General features: G+C 44.2%; 1 protein-coding gene across 1 annotated transcript in view; it reads right to left on the reverse strand.

The window, feature by feature from the left end:
- The window catches only part of LOC144504252 (protein EFR3 homolog B-like), a 156,408-nt gene that overhangs the window by 112,832 nt on the left and 24,957 nt on the right, over nucleotides 1-18,619 (reverse strand). The window contains exons 4-6 of the mRNA XM_078229338.1: nucleotides 17,958-18,107; nucleotides 10,914-11,048; nucleotides 9,338-9,416 (exon numbers count right to left, since the gene is read on the reverse strand). Of these exons, the coding sequence (XP_078085464.1) occupies nucleotides 9,338-9,416; nucleotides 10,914-11,048; nucleotides 17,958-18,107 (364 nt within the window). The remainder of the gene's footprint in view (nucleotides 1-9,337; nucleotides 9,417-10,913; nucleotides 11,049-17,957; nucleotides 18,108-18,619) is intronic.

The raw sequence follows: 18,619 nt of genomic DNA on the forward strand, positions 1-18,619 counted from the left end.
TTCAGAAAGTCTCTTCTGAGAATCCAGCCAGACAAAATGACACCACCAATACTTGACTTGGACTCATTGGACTCCACTTGCTTGGAGTATTGGCTCCTGCACTGGACTTTATCTGGCTCTTTCTGTACTGCACTGGCCTGTGCCACAGTTATGTCATCGGCTGATTTTTCCATCTCGTTGCTCATCGGCTAGTTCCATGTTTTTCGCCTCAAGGCTCACAGATCACAATATTTACCATCCTTACTGTCATTCTGACAGCAGGTAGGCTTGGATTTAAATTCAGTTCTTACAGGCAGGTTTTTGCAAGCGAGAAGGCACTAAAGTAGTTAAGCAGTAATCAATTTGTGTATTTTTGTGGCTTGTGCCTTTGCATTCAGTGAGGTGAGGGCAGCGCAGTTGGAAGGACGATGATGTAATTGGGGCTGGGATGTGATGTCATTTGGGTGAGACATTGCATCACTGTAGGCAGGATGTCACATCACAGGTGCTGGAGGCAGGGTGTGATGTATGGAGGTGGGGGCAGGAGGGGGCCCAGAAATAAAGAACTGGGGTGGCACGGTAGCACAGTGGTTGGCACTGCTGCTTCACAGCTCCAGGGACCTGGGTTCGATTCCCGGCTTGGGTCACTGTCTGTGTGGAGTTTGCACATTCTCCTCGTGTCTACGTGGGTTTCCTCCGGGTGCTCCGGTTTCCTCCCACAGTCCAAAGATGTGTGGGTTAGGTTGATTGGCCATGCTAAAATTGCCCCTTAGTGTCCTGGGATGCATGGATTAGCGGGTAAAATATGTAGGGATGTGGGGGTAGGGCCTGGGTGGGATTGTGGTTGGTGCAGACTCGATGGGCCAAATGGCCTCTTTCTGTACTGTAGGGCTTCTATGATGAATGGGGGGGCCCTAAAGTGTAGATCCACTGGTGCTAAGGCTATGGCTTCTTGATCTAGAATGTCCAACAAGGGGAAACATATACCCTTTAGCAACTTACATACATCAATTAGATCTCCTCTCGTTCTTCTATACTCCAGCGAGTATAGGCCTAAACTGCTCAATCTCTCTTGGTAAGACAAGTCCTTCATCTCTGGAAGAAATCTAGTGAACCTTCTCTGAACTGCCTGTAGTGCATTTAAGTCCTTCCTCAAGTAGGGGGACCAAAGCTGTACGTGGTGCTCCAGATGAGGGCACATGAGCACTCTATACAGTTACAACATGATCTTATTGAGTGGCGGAGCAGGCTCGAGGGGCCAGATGGCCTACTCCTGCTCCTAGTTCTTATGTTCTTATAACAGTATTTGAATTCCTCCTGCCAGGCTGAAGATGGAGGCTGGGGTTCAAAATGGTCAATAATTGACCACTTCAGGGTCTGACCTGTTGGAGAGGCTAGGCTTCCATCCAATGGAATTTAGAAGAATAACCTGTACCCTGTCAGAGACATCCAGGACCCTGGCACCAGGGAGGCAACACACCATCCTAGAGTCTTGTTCGTGGCCACATAAACGCCTGTCTGTGTCCCTATCGAGTCTCCTGCTACTATCACTTGTTTGGACTTTGCCTGACTTTGCTCTACAGCAGACCAAGGTGTGTTGCTTCAGGCCTGGCTACTGCTGTCATCTCCTCCTAACAGGCTATTCCCCTCAACAGTATCCAATGGTGGCAAAGAAATTAAGTCCGTGGACCAGCAGTACGAGGTATAAGAATGGAAAGTAAGAAAGCACAACCTGAGTCCTATTGGTGGGTCTGACAGTGACTCGTACATTAGAGGACAATCACGTACTGGAGAAAGAGCCTCTGGCCAAGTGGGAGAGGGATCTTACAGTAGTAAGATCCCAAAGACATTGAAGTGCAAGTAAAGGCTGTGCCTGGAATAAATTACAGAATGAAATGATGACTCCAGAACAGAGTCCCAACAGAACTAGCAGCAGTTGTCCTCGTGACAGAGGCAGTAGTAGAGGCGGGTACAATTTTATCTTTTAAAAAGCGTTTAGACAGTTACATGGGTACAATGGGTGTAGAGGGATATGGGCCAAATGCGGGCAATTGGGATTAGCTTCGGGGTTTTAAAAATAAGGGCGGCATGGACAAGTTGGGCCGAAGGGCCTGTTTCCATGCTGTAAACCTGACTCTGACTCTATGACTCTAAAAAGCCACTAGATCGAAACCATTAAGATCCCGAAAAGACTAAATGGCCTCATTCTGTGCTGTAACCATTCTAGAATTCAGATATCCTTCCAGTTCCCTCTCCATATTCCCCAGGCCCCTCATACTCTATCCCCAATCCCTTTACCATTTCCTCTAGTCTCCTCTCCGTATCCCACTAATCCCTTCTTATTGTGATATCAGTGTGGCTTTAAGAAAGGTTTTTTTAACATGATTTCTGCAGCTTCAGTGATGTCATTGTTGCCGGGCTGACTGTGATGAGTCCTTTTATTGCAACTTAAGTGGTTTAAATGGGGTTGTTTGTGTTACTCTGGGATTAGTTTTACGATCCTGCATTTTTAGGGCAGTCATGTGTTTTTGGACAGTTTTCTTTTCATTTTCAGTTTGCAGCTGCAGGTTTGAGTTTGAGTTTTAGAAGGGACAGCAAGCTAAAAAGAAGTGTTTCCCTCTCTCCCTGTTTTATTTGGAAATACTGCTGGTGATCTTAATGCAAGGTTTTGCCTTCCTGAAGGAAATAACTTGCTGTTGTTGATTAGCTGAAAACAAGATCTTGTTTTCCTGAAGGATGATAATCTGCTGTTGATGGGGGCTGGAGCAGAGTCTCTCTGGGGTTTTGGGAAGCTGTCTTGACTTCAAACTGTTCTGAGTCTCAAGAGCATTTGACTGCAGAATTCAACTAACGGCCTCGATCCCAGTATCACGCGAGCACTAGTCTGTGTTCTGTTAAACCTGTGAAAGGGGTCTTTTGTCTATGGGTTGGTTTGATTAGAAGATTGTAGATATCTTTGTTGAGGGTTATACATTATCATGATTATTTGTAATTGGTAAAAGTTCTTGCTAATTTTCTTACTGTACATGTTAACTGTATTCTTAAATAAACTTTGTTTGATAAAAGCTCCCTAGTGGGTCAGTTGAATCATACTGGAGTGAAACATCTTGTGCTTATCCCAGCCAAATTCAAGATTCAAAACTTATAATCCAGTCGGGCTTCATAAAATACTTTGGAGTTTCTGACCTGAACCGTAACAATTGGGGCTCTTGCGGGATTGAAATCTGTATTTCTTGATTGATTTGGGATTTATTGAACTCAAAGACAGTGAGTGGTGAGCATGTTTTCTTTCCAGGTGTTGTATTCACGTTTAAATAGGGAGTGCCTTGTGGAATTATGACTCTTTCAGAGGCTAGGAAGTTCCTGGGGGTGGAGGAGGTCACACAGAGTGGCTTACAAAAGGTGACTAAAACAAAGCTTCTGGAATTAGCAGAAACATTGCAGCTGACATTGCCTGAAGCCGTAAGGAAAGGGGAGATCATTGTGGCGATAGCTCAGCTTTTAAAATTGCCAGAAACACAGTCAGAATAATTGGAAATGGCTAGAATTCAATTACAATGAAACAGCTCGAACACGAAAAAAAATTAAAGCAGCTTGAATTCAAAATAAAGGAAAGAGAGAGAGTAGCAAAAGACAAAGAAAGGACAGCCCTAGCAGAACAAAAAGAAAATGAAAGGGAGGAACAAAAAGCAAAAGAATTAAAAAAGTTTGAATTACAAAAAGAAAAGCTTGATGTTCTTGCTCTTGAGGGAGTGCAGCGAAGGTTTACCAGGCTGATTCCGGGGATGGTGGGACTGATGTATGAGGAGAGATTGACTAGGTTAGGATTGTTTTCACTGGAGTTCAGACGCATGAGGGGGGATCTCATAGAGACTTATAAAATTCTAATGGGACTAGACAGGGTAGATGCAGGGAGGATGTTCCCGATGGTGGGGGAGTCCAGAATCAGGGGTCACAGTCTGAGGATTCAGGGTCGACCATTTAGGATGGAGGTGAGGAGACATTTCTTCACCCAAAGAGTGGCGAGCCTGTGGAATTCATTACCACAGGAAGTAGTTGATGCCAAAACATTGAATGTATTCAAGAGGCGGCTGGATATAGCACTTGGGGCGAATGGGATCAAAGGTTATGGGGAAAAAGCAGGATTAGGCTATTGAGTTGGGCGATCAGCCATGATTGTGATGAATGGTGGAGCAGGCTCAAAGGGCCGAATGGCCTCCTCCTGCTCCTATCTTCTATGTTTCTATGTAAAAAGAAATTCTGGAATAGTATTGCCAGAGAAGGTGGTGATGTGTGGAATTCAGGGTGAGACGAGTAGTGTTCTGTTATATAAGGTGAGGTTGGAGAGTCCAGTGAAGGGTGGTAGTCGGAGTAATAGGGAAATTATCTTGTCCAGGAATAATGTTTATCTTGAGTAATGCTGGATCATAGATGGGGGTGATGCCTACTGTGGTTGAAAAGCCAATGGGGAATCAAACAACTGAGTTGTTAAAGGACGCATATCCTGGGATTTTTCCTGATTGTGTAGTAACAAGGTCACAAAGTCACAGGTTAAGACAAGAGGAGAAATCAAAGAGTGAAGATAAGAAAGTTATCAGAAACGATTTTTGATCAGATCATTGGAAAAGAAGAACAGGTGGAGGATGAGGTGGATATTTTTAGTTTGGGAAAGTTGGCAGAGTTACAACAGGAAGATGTAGAAATAAAACAGATGTATCAGAAAGCGTACACGGAAGAGAAATCTGTGTGTATACCAGAATACCTTAAAAATGATGTCTTAATGAGGAAATGGAGACATTTATATATTCAGGTGGATGAAAAGTGGGCGGAAGTTCATCAAGTGTTATTGCCGGTAGGGTATAGAAAGGAAGGGTTGTGGGTGTCACATGAGGTACCAGGAGGAGGTCATTTAGGAGTCAGGAAAACTCAAGCTAAATACAAAAACATTTTTATTGGCCTGGACTGCATAAAGATGTAGTTAAGTTTTGTAGGTCGTGTCATACATGTCAAGTCATAGGGAAACCTCAAACGGTGATAAAATCAGCACCCTTAATACCCATTCCAGCATTTGAGGAACCACTTACAAGGGTCTTAATTGATTGCGAAAGACCCCTCCCTAAAACAAAAAGTGGGAATCAATATCTATTGACCATAATGTTGATGTGTCGATTAGGTTTCCAGAGGCCATGCCTTTATGCAACATTACAGTGAAAAGGATTGTAGAGAAGTTACTTCAATTTTTTACTAGCTATGGACTACCCACAGAAATACAGTCAGATCAAGGTTCAAATTTTACATCAAAGTTATTCAAGGAGGCTATGGATAGCTTAGGAATAAAATAATTTAAATTAACTGCGTACTATCCAGAATCACAGGGAACGTTAGAACGGTGACATCAAACTTTAAAGACAGTGTTGAGGGTTTCTTGTCAAGATTATCCAGAGGATTGTGATAAAGGAATTCCATTTGTACTCTTTACAATGGGGGATGCACCGAATGATTCAACTAAATTCAGTCCTTTTGAATTGATGTTTGGTTATGAGGTAAGGGAACAACTGAAATTGGTTAAAGAGAAATTGGTGAGTGAGCGTTCTGAGGCTACGTTATTGGATTGTGTGTCAAATTTGAGGGAAAGGTTGAATAGAGCAGGTGAATTGGCTAGACAACATTTAAAAGTTCCTTTGCCATTTCCCCAAGTCCCCTCCTACCTAATCCATCACACATCCTTTTCACCACAACCCCCAGTGGTCTCATCACACAGCCTGTACCTTTTCACATTACATCTTTATTCCGATAACATTCAGAACCAGTGTTCTGTGACATGTGGCTCACACCCTTGCTTCTCAAAACCCCTCCACCATTGACAAGAGTAGATAGAAGTAAGATGGGATATTCACCATTTAATGCATACAGCTGAAATAACACAGAGGTTCAACACTGTCCAACACAGAGCCGCAGCTCTGAAGAGTCATACGGACCTGAAATGTTAACTGGTTCTCTCTCCACATATCTGTTGGGATTCTTTGAAGATGTAACTAGTAGAGTTGATAAGGGGGAGCCAGTTGATGTGATATATTTGGACTTTCAGAAAGCATTTGACAAAGTCCCGCATAAAAGATTATCATGCAAGGTTAAAGTGCATGGGATTGGGGGAAGTGTATTGAGATGGATAGAAAACTGATTGGCAGAGAGGAAACAAAGAGTAGGAATTAATGGGTGCTTTTCAAATTGGCAGGCAGTAACTAATGGGGTGCCACAGGGATCGGTGCTGGGATCCCAGCTATTCACAATATATATTAATGATTTGGATGAGGGAACAAAATGTAACATCTCAAAGTTTGCAGATGATACCAAGTTGGGTGGGAGGGTGAACTGTGACAAGGATGCAGAGATCCTTCAGAATGATCTGGACAGGTTGGGTGAGTGGGCAAATCAGTGGCAGATGCAGTACAATTTGGATAAATGTGAGGTTATTCACTTTGGAAGCAAAAACAAGGAGGCAGATTACTACCTGAATGGCTGTAAATTGGGAGAGGGGAGTGTGCAGCGGGACCTGGGTGTCCTTGTGCACCAGTCGCTGAAGGTAAGCGCGCAGGTACAGCAGGCGGTAAAGAAGGCAAATGGTATGTTGGCCTTCATTGCGAGAGGTTTCGAGTACAGGAGCAGGGATGTGTTGTTGCAATTATACAGGGCCTTGGTGAGGCCACACCTGGAGTATTGTGTGCAGTTTTGGTCTCCTTTTCTGAGGAAGGATGTTCTTGCTCTCGAGGGAGTGCAGCGAAGGTTTACCAGGCTGATTCCGGGGATGGCGGGACTGATGTATGAGGACAGATTGTCTAGGTTAGGATTGTTTTCACTGGAGTTCAGACGCATGATGGGGACCTCATCAAGACTTATAAAATTCTAACAGGACTAGACAGGGTAGATGCAGGGAGGATGTTCCCGATGGTGGGGGAGTCCAGAACCAGGGGTCACAGTCTGAGGATTCAGGGTAGACCATTTAGGACAGAGGTGAGGAGACATTTCTTCACCCAATGAGTGGTGAGCCTGTGGAATTCATTACCAAAGGAAGTAGTTGATGCCAAAACACTGAATGTATTCAAGTGGCAGCTGGATATAGCACTTGGGGCAAATGGGATCAAAGGTTATGGGGAGAAAGCAGGATTAGGCTATTGAGTTGGGCGATCAGCCATGACCGTGATGAATGGCGGAGCAGGCTCGAAGGGCCGAATGGCCTCCTCCTGCTCCTATCTTCTATGTTTCTATGTTTCTATATGCTGCCAGACCTGCTGAGTTTACCCAGTGTTTCTGTTTTTATATTGAAGCAGTTGGTTGACTGGAATCCCTGCCAGACTGTTTAATCCATCCCCTCAGTACTGGAATAGTGTTGATGCAGTGTGTACCAGACCCAGCTGTGTACTGCTGCAACTCACCAAGGTTAGAACATAGAACATAGAAAAAATACAGCACAAACAGGCCCTTTGGCCCACAAGTTGCGCCGGTCATGTCCCTACCTACCTAGGCATATATATAGGCTTACCTATAACCCTCAATCCTATTAAGTCCCATGTACTCATCCAGAAGACTCTTAAAAGACCCTATCGAGTTTGCCTCCACCACCACTGACGGCAGCCGATTCCACTCACACACCACCCTCTCAGTGAAAAACTTACCCCCGACATCTCCTCTGTACCTACTCCCCAGCACCTTAAACCTGTGTCCTCTCATAGCAGCCATTTCAGCCCTGGGGAAAAGCCTCCGAGAATCCACCCGATCTATACCTCTCAACATCTTGTACACCTCTATCAGGTCACCTCTCATCCTTCGTCTCTCCAAGGAGAAAAGACCGAGCTCCCTCAGCCTATCCTCATAAGGCATGCCAACCAATCCAGGCAACATCCTTGTAAATCTTCTCTGCACCCTTTCAATCATTTCCACATCCCTCCTGTAATGAGGCGACCAGAACTGAGCACAGCACTCCAAGTGGGGTCTGACGAGGGTCTTATAAAGCTGCATCATTATCTCCCGACTCCACAACTTAGTCCCTCGATTGATGAAGGCCAGCATACCATACGCCTTCTTAACCACCTCCTCTACTTGCGAGGCCGATTTAAGAGTCCTATGGACCTGGACTCCAAGGTCCTTCTGATCCTCTACACTGCTAAGAGTCTTACCCTTGATATTATACTCCTTCATCCCATTTGACCTGCCAAAATGGACCATTACACATTTATCTGGGTTGAAGTCCATCTGCCACTTCTCTGCCCAGTCTTGCATCCTATCTATGTCACGCTGCAGCTTCTGACATCCCTCCAACCTATCCACAACACCACCAACCTTCGTGTCATCGGCAAACTTACCAACCCATCCCTCCACTTCCTCATCCAGGTCATTTATGAAAATGACAAACAGCAAGGGTCCCAGAACAGATCCCTGGGGCACTCCACTGGTGACCGACCTCCATTCAGAAAAAGACCCATCTACAACCACTCTCTGCCTTCTGCAGGCAAGCCAGTTCTGAATCCACAAGGCAACAGCCCCTTGGATCCCATGCCCTCTCACTTTCTCGAGAAGTCTTGCATGGGGGACCTTATCGAACGCCTTGCTGAAGTCCATGTAAACCACATCTACCGCCTTCCCTTCGTCAATGTGTTTAGTCACATTTTCAAAGAACTGCACCAGGCTCGTAAGGCACGATTTGCCTTTGACAAAGCCGTGCTGACTACTTTTGAGCATACTAAACTTCTCTAAACGTTCATAAAGGTTGCTGCAACAGAATCTCCCAGACCCACAGCTTTACCAGCAAGGACAAAAGCAGTGATTTCCTCGAATCACTGTCACCACCAAGTTCACTTCCAAGCACAGACTATTTTAATCCGGACACAAATCCGTGCTTCTTTATTGTTGCTGGGTCAATATTCTTGGCATCATTGAAACAGAACCATTAATCACTAAAAGAACTGCACTGCTTCAAAGAAGGCCCTTCGCCTCAAAGCAACCGGGGAAGACAATAAATGGGGCTGGCACAGTGTGGCTAATAAATGAATGCATCCATTGAGAGTTTGTCCACCAATGCACTGCACTCAGTTCAGCAAATTTTGAAATAATCATTTGAACAATGTATTTCAAAAAATTGTGATACCAAAACCTGACAGCGACCCACACACCTACTGTCCATCCTTGAAAGTGAGGAGATAGGCTGGATCTGTTGAGTGCAATGATTATTTCCTGTTCCTAATAAAAGGACAGTAAGCAAGATGTGATAGTTTCTTCACTAATAGTTTAATTAATACAGAGAACCCAATATGTAGACATTTAGAACGCAAAATTTAGAGAAACCTGAAGATCAACCACTTACCTGAACTGAATACATGATGATTTTGAAGCAGCGAACTGCAAACAGCTTGGGCTCCCACAGTGAGTGGTTATCTAAGTGCCTGAGGAACAAATCACAAGGATTTATATCGTGGCTCATCCTGACAATGGCTTGTGACAAATTCACCTTTGCCTCTAACCTTTATTGTTATCAAGCATTAGTGTATCATGCTTTTTTCCATATCTCTCCATGACCTCATCTCTACCCCTATAATCTCCAATTCTGTCCTCTTGCTCATCCCCAAATTGAATTGTGCCACCATGGTGGCCATGCCCGCAGGTACCTGGGTGCTAGACTCTTGCATTCTCTTCCTAACCCTTCCTCTTTACCTTGCGTTCCTCCTTTTGAATGTTCCTTAGACCAAACACTTTGACCAGACTTATGGCCATTTTCTTCAATATCTCCTTATGAGCCTTGATATCAAATTTTGTTTAAGAATGCAGCTGTGAAGCAGCTTTGAAAAGCTTAATTAAGTTAGAGACCTTATACAATTACAGGTTGTGTTGTCTGCATCGAGATTCTAGATTACAACCTACAATCCATTATAGTTCATGGGATATGGGAGCAGATTAAATGGGTGGGTAGAGTCAGTGATAGGGGAGACTGTAGATGGGAGTGTGGGAGGGGGTTAAATGGGTGGGGTATTTTTTATTAATTCGTGGGACATGGGCGTCGCTGGCTGGGCCAGCATTTATTGCTCATCCTTAGTTGCCCGAGGGCAGTTGCAAGTCAACCACATTGCTGCAGCTCTGAAGTCACATGTAGGCCAGACCAGGTAAGGATGACAGATTTCCTTCCCTAAAGGACATTAGTGAATCAGTGGGCTTTTCTGACAATCAACAATGGTTTCATGGTCACCAGAGGATTCTTAATTCTGGTTATTTTTTATTGAATTCAGATTCCACCATCTGCCGTGGCAGGATTTGAACCCAGGTCCCCAGAACATTCGCTGAGTTTCTGGGATAATAGTCTAGCAATAATGCGTTGGGCGGCAAGGTAGCCCAGTGGTTAGCACTGCAGTTTCACAGCACCAGGGACCCGGGTTCAATTCCCGGCTTGGGTCACTCTCTGTGTGGAAGGAGTCTGCACGTTCTCCTTGTGTCTGAGTGGGTTTCCTCCGGGTGCTCCTGTTTCCTCCCAGAGTCTGAAAGATGTGCTGGTTAGGGTACATTGACCCAAACAAGTGGCAGAGTGTGGCGACTAGCGGAATTTCACAGTAACTTCACTGCAGCATTAATGTAAGCCTTAGTTGTGACTAATAAATAAACTTTAACTTTTTAATGCCACTGGGCCATTGCCTCCCCTTGGAGGCAGTAGAGTCAGTGATACGGGGAGAGTGTAAATGGGATTCTGGGAGGGAGTTAAATTTGTGTTGAGTTAGTGATAGCAGAGGTGTACATGGGACTGTGGGAGGGGATTAATGGGTGATAAAGTCAGTGATGGGGGAGAGTGTACATGGGGTATCACACTGGTGATAGCACCAAATTTTAGCAACAGACACACTGTCCAGTCTGGAACCCTCTTCCTTCAACATTATTTAAACAAACGCGTCACGTACATTAAAACGGGTTTGATGGCGTTCTTGATGTTTCCATATGCAGCTCGTCCCAGCAGCTCCCGGAGGCAACCTTCTGCCACTGCTGCTGGACTCTCCTTCTCCTTCTCAGTTGCTTGCAGTGGCGATGGAGAGCGGCTGAAAAGGTTCGTTAAGGAGAATTAGAATTCACTGGGTGGAATCCAGTTGAAATGTTTTTTAAAAGGATGGAAATTTTACAGTTGATGGATTGTGAACAATAAGCAATGTAGGTCAGTGAACACAGCAGTGAGTGGTGCGAGGGATTTGGTTTACAACAATACTCTGTCAGCAGAGTTTGAGATGAGCTGTAGCTTACAGAGCTTTTAGAATAGCAGGCTGGCCAGCAGAGAGTTTGAATAGTCTAGAAGCGGAGAAGCCCGAATGGCAGTTTCAGCAGCAATATTACTGTAAAGGAAGTCGGTGATGTTAGTAATGGAGGGCGTATCGGATTAAATGGTCAGTTCGAGATTGAAAAAGGCACTTTGGCAATAATCTGACTCAGCCTGATCTGGGCATTGTGGGACCGAGTTTTGGCAAGACAGCCCAAACTCAGCACCATAAAGCTGGAGAAGGCAGGAAGAGATTTACCAGTCAATAAACTGGGAATCGTGGAATTTCACAGCACACAAGGCAGCCTCTTGGCCTCCATGCCTGCTCCAGAGCGCTCCAATTCTTCCCACATTCCTGTGTTTTTATCCATAGTCCTGCAATTTTTTTTCTTCTTCAAGTACGTACCCAATATCCTTTTGAAAATTACAACTGAATCTTCTTTAACTGTCCTTGAAAGCAGCACATTCCAGATCACAACAACCCGCTGATGAAAAGGATTCGCCTCAGCACCCCTTCTCATTCTTTTTTGCCAATTATCTTAAACATGTGACCTCTAGACACCAACCCTCCTGCAACTGGAAACAGTTTCTCTTCATTCACTCCATCAATAACCTATTAATTGTCCCCTTTGTCCTCTGTGCTGTGAGGAGATCAAGTCCAGCCTCACCAGTCTCTCCCATAATTAAAGTCCATCCCTAGTGCCATTCCTGTAAAACCTTCTGACTGAGAATTGGACAGAATACTCTAACTGAACCAGTGTTTTATAAAAGTCACAGCGTCTCCCAGCTCCTCGCAGACAATGAACTGGTTCAATGATCCCCGAAACCTTCCCCAATTACTCAAATACCAATTTCCAGCATGCATTTCATTGCAGCATAAATTCAACATGAACAGATTCTCGTGTTTAAAAAGCAAGTGCATTTTCTTTACAAAAAAATAAAACCTGAAGATAGAAAAATAAATCACCCATTTCCAAACAAAATCACACCCAGAATTGTCCTTTTTCTCAAACCCACAACAATTTTTCACGACAAACATTCCCTTTGGTGAAACAATCTGATAAATTGGATCAATCCACTGGAGCTTTGAGATTTCCTTTCCACCAAAGGTTTCGACTTTTAACATCAATTGATAATCTCTTTTTGCTGACACTGTGGATTGTATCTTATCTCAAAGGGATTCGTCATCAATATAACACTCAGTTGGGAGATTTCCTTCATCATTTCCCCATTTAACATTTCCCCTACTGTTTTAGATAAAAATAAAACCATAGCAACCACCTCTACTAACGCACGGGTCTCTGTAGTCGGGGTGCTTTTTACTACTCACCTTATCCTTGGCTTCCCAGTCAAGGGACACACTTGTCATTTTCACCCAAAAGAAGTATTATCAAACCTGCTGCACTTAAAAACCTATCAACATGATTTGTGTGCGAGGCGACACTGAACACAAAAAATTTTATATTCTTAAGGTCACCCAAAGATGGAAACTTGAGTCGCCATTTCTCCACCTGTAAGTTTCTTAAATATTTTGTTCACCTGTAAGCTATCCTTGACTTTGGGATGTTACATTATAGTACTCAGCTCAAGGACATCAAAACTTGCATCTGATCTTGGTCTGTGTGCCCAGCCAGTTTAATTGTCCCATTATATTTCGCAGCTGTTTTGTCTTATCCTTGGAAGCATCAGCATTGTTTTGCGAAGGGCAAGTCCCACTGACTGCAATAGGGTTAAACTTTCCAAATACGGTGCTAATGCAAAGTAACCTCAGACTGAGATTGTTATAATTCTAATCCAATATATTATATTATTTAAAGGCCCCAGTAGCTTAACTTCCAACCTTAAAGTCCTATTTATGTCGATATACTCAGTTTTGAAACTCATTAGTGCCACCCCATAGAAAGTCATCTACATGCATGAGGATGCCTGCTAGTTTCCTGCCAAGGTACCAGTAAAACATGGCAGGATCTGACTTCAGTTGGAGACAAGCCAACTTTAGCACTGATCGATTTGAAAGGTACTACACTCTAGAAGCATCATTAAACCACATACACACTTTCTCAATTTCCAAAGTTTTCCCTCTGCCTCTGGTGCCTCCTCAGGATGTTTGAGAAACATTTTCCTCTGGAGGTAATCACCCTGCAGAAATGCAGCCTTCACATTTATCAATTTACATTCCCATCAAAACATTGCCAATAGGGCCAAATCAATGTTCAAAAATGCCTTTCCTGCTGTGGGCAAGTCCACTCTGATGTCTTCATCCAAATTAGGAGCAGAAGTAGGCCATTCAGCCTCTTGGGCCTGCAAGCCCTGGGCCACTAACCTAGCTTTGGCATTATAAGTGCCATCTGGTCGGACCCATTCCGTGCAGACCCACCAATGTAGTAACACTGGCTGACTGTATTTGGGACTTCTGAAGATACATCAAACTTCCTGCAACTGTCCAACTCTCCCTATTTAACCTCCCTGTAGCTTTATCCCCTAACCTGTCAACCTTTCTGTTGTGGGAACTCTGGCTTCTGCATTTTGTCCTAATGGTTCAGCATTCTCTATTCTGCTCTGTGTCTGGTTATGCTGTTTGCCTGATTAGTTCTTTCCAGGCTCCTATTGTCAGATACCCTGCGTGAGAAAGAGTGAGACTGAGTCCAAAGTCGGGGAGATAAATGAGTCTGAGCAAGAGGGAGAATGAGAAGAGTGGGCAGAAGCTCATCAGGTAGTATTACTGCTAGGCCATAGCAAGGAGGTTTTGCAGGTGGGACATGAGGTACCAGTAGGTCATTTGGGAGTAAGGAAAACACAAGGTAAGATCATTTTTATTGGCCTGGACTGCATAAAAATGTGATTGAATTTTGTCACTCACTTATATGAGGAAGGATATATTGGCATTGGAGGGAGTGCAGAGAAGGTTCACCAGGTTGATACCGGAGATGAGGGGTTTGGATTATGAGGAGAGGCTGAGGAGATTGGGTTTGTACTCGTTGGAGTTTAGAAGGATGAGGGGGGATCTTATGGAGACTTATAAGATAATGCGGGGGCTGGATAGGGTGGAGGCGGAGAGATTCTTTCCACTTAGTAAGGAAGTTAAAACTAGAGGACACAGCCTCAAAATAAAGGGGGGTCGGTTTAAGACAGAGTTGAGGAGGAACTTCTTCTCCCAGAGGGTGGTGAATCTCTGGAATTCTCTGCCCACTGAGGTGGTGGAGGCTACCTCGCTGAATATGTTTAAAGCGCGGATGGATGGATTCCTGATCGGTAAGGGAATTAAGGGTTATGGGGATCAGGCGGGTAAGTGGTACTGATCCACGTCAGATCAGCCATGATCTTATTGAATGGCGGGGCAGGCTCGAGGGGCTAGATGGCCTACTCCTGCTCCTATTTCTTATGTTCTTATGTTCTTATGTCACACATGTCAGGTAATAGAGAAACCTCAAGCAGTGATAAAACCTGCACCCACCCATTCCATCATTTGAGGAACCTTTTGCGAAGGCCTAAATTGATTGCATAGGTCCCCTCTCTAAAACAAAAGGTGGGAATCAATATCTATTGACCATAATGGATGTGTCTACTAGATTTCCAGAGACCATTCCATTACACAACTTTACAGCGAAAAGGATTGTGGAGGAGTTACTTCAAGTTTTTACGAGATATGGACTACCCACAGAAATACAATCAGATCGAGGATCAAATTTTACATCAAAGTTATTGAAGGAGATTATGGATAGCTTAGGAATAAAACAATTTAAATTAACTGCATACCGTCCAGGACTGCAGGGAACATTAGAATGGTGGCATCAAACTTTAAAGACAGTGTTGAGGGTTTCTTGTCAAGATTATCCAGAGTATTGGGATAAAGGAATTCCATTTGTACTCTTTACAATGGGGGATGCACCGAATGATTCAACTAAATTCAGTCCTTTTGAATTGATGTTTGGTTATGAGGTAAGGGAACCACTGAAATTGGTTAAAGAGAAATTGGTGAGTGAGCGTTCTGAGACTACGTTATTGGATTGTGTGTCAAAGTTTAGTGAAAGGTTGAATAGAGCAGGTGAATTGGTTAGACAACATTTTAAAATGGCACAGCGTGTGATGAAACAGGAAACGGATAAGAAATCAAAAATTTGTAGTTTTGTTTGTGGGGATAAAATCATGATATTGCAACCAATGGTAGGTGAATCTTTAAAAGCAAGGTTTAGCGGGCGTTGTCAAATTGAAAGGAGATGGAGTGAGGTGAATTATTTGATAACAACGCCAGATAGAAGGAAAACTCTCCGAGTGTCCTGTGAATCTGCTCAAACAGTATTTTGATAGGGAAGGAAAGCAAAAAGGAAAGGTGTTAGTGTGGATGTAAATATGCAGAGTGTTGCTCAAATTGCGATGTTTTGGCGCCTGTTCTAGTATTTGAATGTACGGTTGGTGCGGTCACGTGATGTTTTTGGCCTCGGTTCTGAAGCAGTATTTAAACTGTAAAAAGCACGGGAACTGGGTTCAGTCTCTGATGGCTGCAGGCTTCGGTAACCCGCACCATTACGGAAGGCTGACCCGACGTCGTTAAAGGAAATAAAGAAGTTAACTAGTTACCTGGAGTTGAATCGATTCTTGTCGAAGCCAAGCCTGATAAGGAGTATTTCAAGATTCACATAGTGGCTACAACGCAGAGGGAAGAACCAAATCCAGATGATTCTAAATTTGACATTCCTCAAATTAAATTAAATAATGAGGAAGTTATCAGAAATTGGAATAAATACTGAGTTACCTTCCGGAGGAAAATCAAAATGACCTGAACGAGTTATTAAGATCACATGGAGAGAGATGTGGGAATAAGCTGGGAAATACTAAAATAATTGTGAATGAGGCAGTTGTAGAAAATCTTCTTCCCGTTGAGCGATATCCCTGTCGGCAAAAACCTTTTAAAAATGTATTTTAATCACGTTCCTTTGCAGGGTTTTGTCGGCGCTGTGTTGTCTGCAGCCGGTGTCCTCTAGTTGTTACTGAAGCAATATAATGGACAACATACTGATTTTAATCTGGATTAATGCAGCGTCCTGTGGTTTAATGGTCCTTTGAGGATTGCTGAGTGGAGCTTGATTGAGGTTGATTGATAGTTTATGTCCTGTGGGGCTCTGCTTCAGAGAAATGTCCAGTGTTAGTTTCATTTCTCAGTTGCTGGTGGGAGCAGACAGTGTCTTTCTCTCCCTCTCTCTCTCACCAGAAGCTTGCCGGAAGTTCCAGGACTGGGAAGCCTCAGAGATTTGATCAAACATTAAAGGGCTAACTCACAGAAGGTGTAAAAAAGCTGAAAATCCAGCATACTTGTTTTGATTCCAAGTCTGAAGAAGGGTGTGCGTCTGTGGATGGTTTAACTTGGAACAGCAGAGATAGCTAGCTGTTAGGAGTTACACTATGTCATGTTTAATTCTTGTAATTGGTAAACGTTATGCTAAATCTTCTTGTTATATTTTAACTGTGCTCTTAAATAAACTTTGATTGATAAAAGCTTCCTAGTGGATCACTTGAATCATGCCTGGAGTGAAACACTTTATGTTCACTAATGCCAAAATCAAACTTAGGGTTTTAACAATATATTCCGACTATAAAGGTTGACCATGCGATGCATGCTTCCAACAAATCATCCTTTTTGTAACATTTATCCAAAAACTGTAATGGAAGAGTCAATTCCTCTTCCGTATCCCAGTCATCCATGTCCAATTCTGAAAATACTTTTTTCTTGACCTTACTTTTTGTAGGTAATGACAAGACCAAAATCATATTTTGCTGTTTTTGGGGAATGAAGTAATCCACATCTTAACTTGATTTTCCATTCCTGAGAGAGTTCTGCCTCTGAAAAGTATCAGTGGATAGTCAAATCCTGAGATATTGCAATGTCCTCCCGCTATCCTTTAACTGAATTTGTCAACAGCGGTACACTTTTGTTTCTCTCAGTTGGTAGAAACAAAAACTTCTTAGTCGGCAACCAATCATCAAAGCTTTATATTCATCCTGTGCAGCCATTCAGTGTTGGAGGGTGGCCATCAGAGCTGGAGGCTCCATGTCCCACAGAAGCAACCGCATGCAGGGAAGGCCACCCTCACAGCTCTAACAGGCCACCCTCACAGCTCTAATGGACCACCCTCACAGCTCTAACAGGCCACCCTCACAGCTCTAACAGGCCACCCTCACAGCTCTAATGGACCACCCTCACAGCTCTAACAGGCCACCCTCACAGCTCTAACAGGCCACCCTCACAGCTCTAACAGGCCACCCTCACAGCTCTAACAGGCCACCCTCACAGCTCTAACAGGCCACCCTCACAGCTCTAACGGGCCGTCCAGAGGGGGCCACCATCTTGGCCTCCCGGATATTTAATTTTATACTTGGCTCTTTGAGGGTGTCCCTGGTTGATAGCACAGCTCTCTCAGCAGTGCCCACCTCTCTCCGTGGAGTTGCCAATGTTTTCGAGCTGTCAGATCAGGCGGTTGGTTACCACCAGTAAAATTGCTCAGCCAATCATACTGTCAGCAAGCGTGGCCTCACAGCCTTCATTTTGTCCTGGCAATGGGGTCCCAAAGCCCACAGTGAAACCCTGCCCCAAGTGTTTGGGAATTAAAGCTCCCTGAGGAGTTACAGGCCCCAGGCTTGGCGAGAGGGAATGAGGGAGCGGAAAGACAAAGAAAGAGGAAGAAGGAACACCAAGGCTTACCTCTCAGCTTCCTCCGCTTGCTGCAAGTTGAAAAGGAGGGATGGGACAATCTTATCCATGTGCTGGGGTTCCCAGATGTTGGCCTGCAGCTCATCATTGACTGTCTTCCTTACCACACCCTGCAGACCCTTTATTCCAGCCATACGGATCCTGATGGGCAGAATACAATAAATTATATCAGGGATTTCACCAAATCACTGCATCTTTACAGTACCAAAGGAGGCCACTCGGCCCATCGAGTCCTCACTAGTACTACTCAAAGAACAATGAACAAAGAACAGTACAGCACAGGAACAGGCCCTTCGGCCCTCCAAGCCTGTGCCGATCATGATGCCCCAACTAAACTAAAAAAGAAACCTTCTGCCCTTACTCGGTCCGTATCCCTCTATTCCCTCCCTATTCATGCACCCATCCAGATGTCTCTTAAATGTTGCTAATATACCTGCTTCCACCACCTCCTCTGGCAGCGCGTTCCAGGCACCCACCACCCTCTGCGTGAAAAACTCCCCCCGCACATCACCCTTAAACTTTCCCCCTCTCACCTTGAACCCGTGCCCCCTTGTAATTGACACTTCCACCCTGGGGAAAAAGCCTCTGACTATCCACCTTGTCTGGGCCTCTCATAATTTTGTAGACCTCTATCAGGTCTCCCCTCAGCCTCC

Source organism: Mustelus asterias, chromosome 15 (genome assembly GCF_964213995.1).
Source record: "Mustelus asterias chromosome 15, sMusAst1.hap1.1, whole genome shotgun sequence".
NCBI lineage: Eukaryota > Metazoa > Chordata > Chondrichthyes > Carcharhiniformes > Triakidae > Mustelus > Mustelus asterias.